This window comes from Impatiens glandulifera, chromosome 2 (assembly GCF_907164915.1).
Source record: "Impatiens glandulifera chromosome 2, dImpGla2.1, whole genome shotgun sequence".
Taxonomy (NCBI): domain Eukaryota; kingdom Viridiplantae; phylum Streptophyta; class Magnoliopsida; order Ericales; family Balsaminaceae; genus Impatiens; species Impatiens glandulifera.
Window position 1 is genome coordinate 39,976,349 of NC_061863.1, and position 7,908 is coordinate 39,984,256.

Sequence of the window (7,908 nt, forward strand, 5' to 3'; positions counted from 1 at the left end):
TATAATAAAATTTTTGCACAATTTTTTTAGTTGACTGTTTAATAAATATTAAAGAAATAAAAACAAATATGACGTGTAAATACATATCTAAGATGGACTCTTCTCACCTTACTTGTCAATTCTGAATTGTCATACACTCTCTCTTCTCCTTCTCTTTGTCTTATTTTTATTTATTTTTTTCATATTTTTGGTTGGTAATGATTTTTTTTACTTTAACATTAACTTTTCAATTAAATTATTACTTAAATATAAAATTATACCATTTTTTTTTTATAATATTGATATTTTTAGTTATTCAATCTTTTTTATCAAATAATTTTCATTGATTTAAAAAGTAGACTAATAATATTAAGAAAAATGATTGAGAGCACTAATTTGGGGAGCTACTCGTATAGCGAAAGTGATATCGCTGTTATACGAGAGTGACCTCGTTGTTATACAAAAGAAACCTCGTTGTTATACAAGAAGGGCGAGGTCTCTTTTATATAACCATGAGATCACTTTTGTATAACAACGAGGTCAACATGTCAACATGTCACGGTGTACGAGTAGCTTCCCCAAAGTAGTGTTCCCTGTCATTTCTCTAATATTAATTAATCAAAATATTTTAATAATATAGAGAATCTAATCTTTATTTTTTTTTTATAAATTGTCACCTCCCTTTCTCTCTCTCCTCTCCATTTGTGCTCATTGATAGACATTTTCTTTATAATTTAATTTCACTCATATTCTCTCTCTTCATCATCTTCAATTCAATTGTGCTACATACAGGAAGAGGAAAATACCACTTCGTTAAAGGTTTTTATTTTCTCGATTTCAATCTCAGTGTTGTTTTGATTCATTATCTTGTTCCTGTTTATGTTTTCGCAAGTATCGACAGATTTGTTGTTTGATTTTTATCATTAATCAATCTGATTTTGACCTGTAATTCTTACATTTTTGATCGGGTTAAAATGTTTCGAACAATCAATCTGAGCCTCATTAGGGCACAATTTATGTGTGATTCCATGTATTTTGATCTTAAACTAGGGTTTGGTCCTAATTTGAGCATCTTAATTAGGTCCATTAGTTAGAATATGTGTTTCCTTTAGGTTCCTAATTGGCCGAGAATCGAAGAAGCTGTTGATCGCGTGCACCTAGAGAGAATAGATTGGGATTAACTGATTAAGATGACCGACATTCGGCAACAGTTGCAACAGAAGTCGGATAGTTCCACAACTGATGCCCGTGCTGAATTTGAGCGAGGATTGGAGGAATTAGTTCGTGGGCACTTAGACGACTGCATCTCATTTGCTTCTTGTAGCTCTCCACGTACAGTAACTACTACTGAGGACGAAGATGATGAAGGTGATCAGCTTTTACGGAGGAGGAGAAGGTCTGATATTGAAGGAGATGATCTGGCTGAATCTTCAGCTGTTAGAAGACGTCATTCACGGATCCTCAGTAGTTGGGCTGCTAGGCAGGCACAAGAGATGATCACTACAATCGAGAGGAGGAATAGAGAATCCGAGCTGATGGCATTAGCTGGTCTCCAGACAGTTTCCATGCTTGACTCATCTTTCTTGAGGGGATCTCCATCTCCACCTTCGAGGAGACAGAGTAGTAACGTCGAGGGATTGAGCACTCGGGCGTCGTCGATCTTGCAGATGTGGAGGGAATTGGAGGATGAACAGATGGAAACACAAAACGAGCGAGGAGGGGGGGAAGAACGAGAGAGTTCTAGTAGAGAGCAATCGCCTGATCTCGGTGATATTGAAAGGGAGAGGGTTAGACAAATTGCTCGGGGATGGATGGAGAGTGGTGTGACTGACCGTTCTTCGAATGCTTCTCATAGAAGCGGTGGACCTAGGGCGGAATGGCTTGGTGAGACTGAACGTGAGAGGGTTAGAATTGTAAGGGAGTGGGTGCAAATGACTAGCCAAGAGAGAGGATCTCGTGGGAATAGGAGAGGGGAAGAACAGGTGTCTGGACCACCACGTGAAGGTATGATTGTTGACCATGATGAGGGCCATCCAGAGAATGCTCGTAGAGACAGGCTCAGATTACGAGGAAGGCAAGCTGTTGTTGATTTACTTGTTCGAATTGAAGGTGAAAGGCAGAGGGAGCTTCAGGGCTTGTCAGAGTATCGAGCTGTTTCTGAATTCGCTCATCGCAATCGCATTCAGGTAAATTCTTTCTTGTTCTAGTAGAACTCACGTATCTGTTGGTTCTTTTGTCGTAGTTTTGTAAATTACCCACTCTTTAATGTATGATGCATGTTTGCTTTGAGAAATAGCTCTAAGTTTAAAATGACTGAAAATGACTCCATTTGGAACTTGTCATTTTTCTTATTGTATCTGGATCCAGATGAGAAACAAACCAGTAAATTTCAAACAGAATCTCATCCACATACGATTCTTTTTTTTCCAGGTATTGTTTGTCATCGCAGGTTTAGGGAAAACATTCAAAATCATATAGTATGTAAAACTAGAACCACTTGTATGGAGGAAGATTTTGTATTAATGTTTTGTTAGGGTAAATTCCTTTTCTAAAAGAAGGATTAATTTTCATGCGGACATGTCTATATAGCATGCTTATAATTTTATGTGTGGCTTAACTACATATCCATTTCTTTATCTAGTACTGAAGCACCATGAATAGAAGAAATTGCTAGAAATATAATTTTCTAATAATAAAAATGTTACTTCTTCATTCCTTTTCGCTTACATCACTTTGTGAGAAAAGATGCATATTGCAATAAGGGAAAGAGATGTAAGGATTTTCTCTCTAAAAAAGAGAGATGTAACTTGTAAGGGTTTTTCTCATCCTGGAAATTTCGACAAAATTCATATAGACTTGCCTTGTTTTTGCCTATTTCTGGCCTTGAATTAATTGCTCCTTAGTAAGTTGTGGACATTCTGTATTGATTTTCTTAGATTTATTTTATTCACAAGCCTTGGTTGGTTCTCTTACTTGATTTACAACTTGTATTTTCGTAATAGGCACTACTCAGAGGCCGTTTTTTACGAAATGAGAGGCCTGTGGAGAATGAGAGGCCTCCTTCAGTTGCAGCAAGTGAATTAGTTCAGTTAAGGCAACGCCATACAGTTTCGGGTTTGAGGTAACCATCTTTACAGATATGATTCAGGAAATTATTCACTATTTTGACTGATCATTAATTGAAATGCATCTGTCATTTTCTTTTGGCAATATTTTAATTTTCATCGATGAACATCACTTAATCTGAAAGGTGTTATTGTTTTTATATAAGATAGCATAACCATGGAAATGATAATTTTTATTAGATTTTGGGAGTAAATTTGTATAATTGTTTGGTATTGACCCCATCTGGAAACACATTTTCTGTTAGATATATGAGATCGCGTTTGGAAATAGAATTTTGTCGGACACAGATCCAGAAACAAAAAGTGTTTCCAAATAGGATATACAACAGTTTACGGAATAAATTGACACAGTTTTTGCGTTTCATGGTATCTTATTCTTACAGTGGTTATTTTGCTAATGATTCTTATAGCCGGGAAGGTTTCCGCTCAAGATTGGAAACTATTGTCAGAGGACAAGTAGAAAGCCATTCTGATACTTCTCCCCCCAATGTCATCACTGATTCTAGAAATGATGAGGCTCATGTGAATACCATAGAGGACAATCATGTTGAGGATGATGAGATACCAGAACCTACAACTCAGGAAACTGAAACTAACATTCAACGTATATCGAATCCTTCCACAGTTTCAGAGACTAATACATCCAGTGATCAAAGAGAGGATCTTCCGGACCATGATACTCAAGATGGGGGAAGAAACTGGACAGAGGCAACATATGAGCAAATTAGTGATTGGAGAGAGAACAATGCGGAGGATATGGATGCTAATAACAGTTGGCACCAGGAAACCCCTGGAAATGAGGACGTGGACGAAGATCATCCACGAGAATCCCATGATGTCTGGAATGAGGATGCAAGTAGGGGAACCGTAGAAAGTTGGACAAATTCTCCTTCAGATTGGCCAAGACTGTCCCGTTTGGTTCCTGTCAGAAGAGTGAATAGATTCCATCCACCAGATGATGATAATGTGTATAGTATGGAACTCAGAGAACTTTTAAGCAGGTAATTTTTAGTATGATATCACAACTTATCACTTAATTATTTAGGTTGAGCTCAAATTAAGCTAAAAAAGACCAGTTATAAAATATAGCTTAATTCGGTAAACTATTTTTGACTAAACTAGGTAATCTAATAAGAACATCCAAAAGACAACTTTAACCTTGAAATTAATCAACTTACGCTATTATAACGTTAAAATAGTCTTTAAGTATCTTTGCGACATTGGTTTTACATTTGATCAAATCAACATACATACCACCAAGTCAACATTCACATATTTTCATATGATTTATTTTGCATTTATATTTTGATACTCAACTCATTCAGCAATTAATTTTCAATTTTATCAAACTCACCCTCGTCCTTTATATTGTAACTAGTCAGTTCTGAACTAGAAGTATTTTTTCTTCTCATTGTTTTTCCTTGTCGTTGAGTTATCAAACTTGATTCTGTTTATTGTTTATGCAGGAGGAGTGTTTCTAATCTTCTTCGTAGTGGTTTCAGAGAGAGTCTGGATCAGTTAATTCAGTCCTATGTAGTGAGGCAAGCCCATGCACCCATTGACTGGGATTTGCATAGGAACTTGCCAATTCCTGCTTCACCTGACCATGATCTGGCTCAGCAGAGGGAAGAGCAGAATGAAGATCAAATTGATATTGGTAGACCTTCACTAGTGCTACCATCCCCACCAGTACCTCCTCCACAACCACTTTGGCATCAGGATTTGCATCATTCTAGCTGGACCCGCCACAGCATGAATCGCTCTGAACTTGTGAGTCCCATATCCTGTAATCATCATTTAACTAGTGCTCCAAACATTAACTAGCAGTGGCACTAAATCACAACGATTGTCGGATTATTGATAAACAACTCTAAACCCTGGGTTAAGGCTTTGCTGCTAGCTTAGACTTTTCCTCCAATATGAATGCTACTGAGAAAATCTTTAATATCATACTAATGATTGAGTAATAAATAATACAAAGAGTTAATCTTAGCTTAGCTTGTTTGTTGAGTAGTGTTAAGTTGCTTGTTCAATTAATAACTAGATGCATGGCACACACACTGACACAGGCTTAATGAAATCCAAAACGAAATTGTATGATCTCTCTTGTCATTGTTACCTGTTCCTTACCCAGGACCCTGTTTTTCTCCAATTTTGCATGTTGCTATTTAATATCCTGACAGGCAGGTATATTTTTATATAACTAACCTACCTTTATCATGCATCAACTGTCTGGACATGACAAAGCTTTATATGATCATAGTTGTATGCCTCCCTAGGAGGGACAGGCTAATAAAAATGCTAAACACACTTATCTGTTAAAGGAAGAGTAATTAAAGGAAGGGTATTGTTAGAATTTTTAGCTTGTTGATTTGATTGACGATGAAGGGTTATTTGAATCCAATTAGAGATGCATGTTGAACCTTAATAGTATTGATGTTGTTTAAAAAATTGTGGAGTTTCTTGATTTCTCTAGTCCTAACAAAAAAGAAAGAATGGAGAATTTAATATACACACATTGAACTTCCCATTTTTAAATTGGAGAAATTATGCTAAATATATGCGATGATTTAAATCTGGTTGGATAAACTGATTGTGATTGTATATTCCTTACTGAGACAGGAATGGGAGATGATTAATGATCTTAGGGCGGATATGGCCAGACTTCAGCAAGGTATGAACCACATGCAGAGGATGCTGGAAGCTTGCATGGACATGCAACTGGAGCTCCAACGCTCTGTAAGGCAGGAGGTTTCTTCAGCTCTAAATCGCTCTTCTGGTGGAGAAGGTTAGTGTATTTGATCATGTTATTACTTACACGGCTTCGAAGCATCTATTATATATAGCTTCTTTTGCACTTTTGCTAACGAGTTATGGTTAGGGGCATTGACCATAGGCTATTATAAATTGACCTTCTTATAACATATATCATTCTTAAATAGAGTAGGAAGTGAGCATTGGGTCACCCTTGATCTCTCAATCTCATTTAGGAATAAGTGTTTGACTGTTCTATAAGGGTATTGTGCCTATTTGGAAACTAATAATTTGTCACAATCACATTGAAGAATCGCCAAAACTGGTATAGATTATTTTTGGATTGAATTAGAAGAAACTTCATCTAGTATAAAATTGTCTACTTCTTTATTCACTTTTTATATTTGTACTTCTACCATTTCACTCTTACTATAGGAGGGTTGGGGAGTAATGACACGCCCGTAAATTCATTTTTTGGACTTATAGGGACGCTTGAAAACATGGGCCTAAATTCGTGCCAAATGGTTGGATTGTGGTCCAGAAATTTTTAGTTATCACAATTTTCATCTAAATATATATACACACTGAAAATTTTCCATAACAAAACAGTTGTTATCAAATTTTGAATTGGTAAACATGAAAAAATTAATCTTTATATAATGAATTTAACTCGATTTAATAATGAATTTATATTGTCTACTTGTACTAGAATTATGTATAAACCTTGAAATTACACTAATAATGGAATTGTATTTGAGATGAGAAAGAAGATAGAACTCTTAACAAGTTAAAGAAGAGCAATTGAGAATTAGAGTGGGAAGATAGAATCCTAGATGTTAAGGAGAATACAAATGGATATGAAAGAGAATAGAAACTCTAAAAGAGTATTCAACTAATTTTTTGCGAATAAACCGCCTTTATTCCTAACCCTTCAACATAGGGCATTGATTAGTCTCCCCTTTTATTCATTAGCCCTAACTCTTTCCCCTCATATAAGTACCAAGATACATTCCATTATAGGTGTAGGTACTAAGTAAATTAAGGTTTTTTATTTAACAACTGAATTTGATTCCATTTCAAAAGATACTACAAAGCCATACTCTCTGTTGACTGAGTTATGGTAATGAATTAAATCTTAGGGATAGTAGCAGAAACTTCGGAGGATGGATCGAAATGGGGACACGTGAAAAAGGGTACTTGTTGCGTTTGTTGTGACAGCCATATTGATTCTTTACTATATAGGTAAGTTTTACATGAATAGTTACACACTAGTAGTTTTATTTTTACATGTATATCATTGAATGAATATGATCTCTTATGTGCAGATGTGGGCACATGTGCACTTGCTCAAAATGTGCTAATGAGTTGGTCCGAGGAGGAGGAAAGTGCCCTTTGTGTAGGGCACCAATTGTTGAAGTGATTCGAGCTTACTCAATATTATAGAAGAAATTGTTTGTAAAAAAAAATGAAGTGGTATAGAGAAGAACAACACATTAAAAATGGAGCTGTTGTTATTATATGTAGCCTATGAGCTCCTCATGTTTATCACTTGTTGTAGGGTGTATCTTCCTTTTTTTTTTTTTATTGCTGATTCATTCTTAAATAAAATTTCCAGCTAAATATTCTTTCTCAATTTAGTTTATTCTTTTACTTTGTTAAATATAAAAGAATGAATTTTTCAAATAATTTTGACATAATTAAATATTATTATTTACATAATTCAATTCAGTATTTAAATATCTTTTATTTCTTTTTAAACAAAATTATTATATATTAATATTTTAAAATCTTTTTAACAAAAAAAAATAATACTTCACTTTCTTAAAATCAATTCAATCATTTTTTTAAAATAGTTTATAAATTATTTTAAAACATCTCTAGAAAATAAACTAAATTTAAATATGAAAGAGCACTATAATATTTTGACCCATTAAGAATTCAAATAACATATTTTTTTCATTCATTAATATTTAAAAAAATATAATAAAGTCTTAATTAATCCAACATCAAACACTTATATATTCCAATATATAGAAACAAAAGACCTCAC

The 7,908-nt window shown here is 34.6% G+C and overlaps 1 protein-coding gene across 2 annotated transcripts; it reads left to right on the plus strand.

The window, feature by feature from the left end:
• Window positions 1-703: 703 nt before the first annotated feature.
• LOC124923981 lies at window positions 704-7,491 on the plus strand. Of its 2 annotated transcripts, none has more exons than XM_047463995.1 (7): window positions 704-2,165; window positions 2,982-3,100; window positions 3,515-4,105; window positions 4,571-4,874; window positions 5,727-5,892; window positions 7,010-7,100; window positions 7,184-7,491. In XM_047463995.1, the coding sequence occupies exons 1-7, from the start codon at window positions 1,170-1,172 to the stop codon at window positions 7,299-7,301; spliced, it is 2,385 nt and encodes a 794-aa protein (XP_047319951.1). In that variant the 5' UTR covers window positions 704-1,169; the 3' UTR covers window positions 7,302-7,491. The 2 variants fall into 2 exon arrangements, with proteins under 2 accessions (XP_047319951.1, XP_047319950.1); XM_047463994.1 differs by having other exon boundaries at window positions 705-2,165; window positions 6,998-7,100.
• Window positions 7,492-7,908: the final 417 nt, after the last annotated feature.

Bases quoted from the DNA above. Each gene is read 5' to 3' on its own strand.
- LOC124923981 (XM_047463994.1), top strand. From the start codon at position 1,170: ATGACCGACATTCGGCAACAGTTGCAACAGAAGTCGGATAGTTCCACA. The intron at 5,893-6,997 runs GTTAGTGTATTT...ATTAAATCTTAG, and splicing joins TCGCTCTTCTGGTGGAGAAG to GGATAGTAGCAGAAACTTCG. The intron at 7,101-7,183 runs GTAAGTTTTACA...TCTTATGTGCAG, and splicing joins ATTGATTCTTTACTATATAG to ATGTGGGCACATGTGCACTT.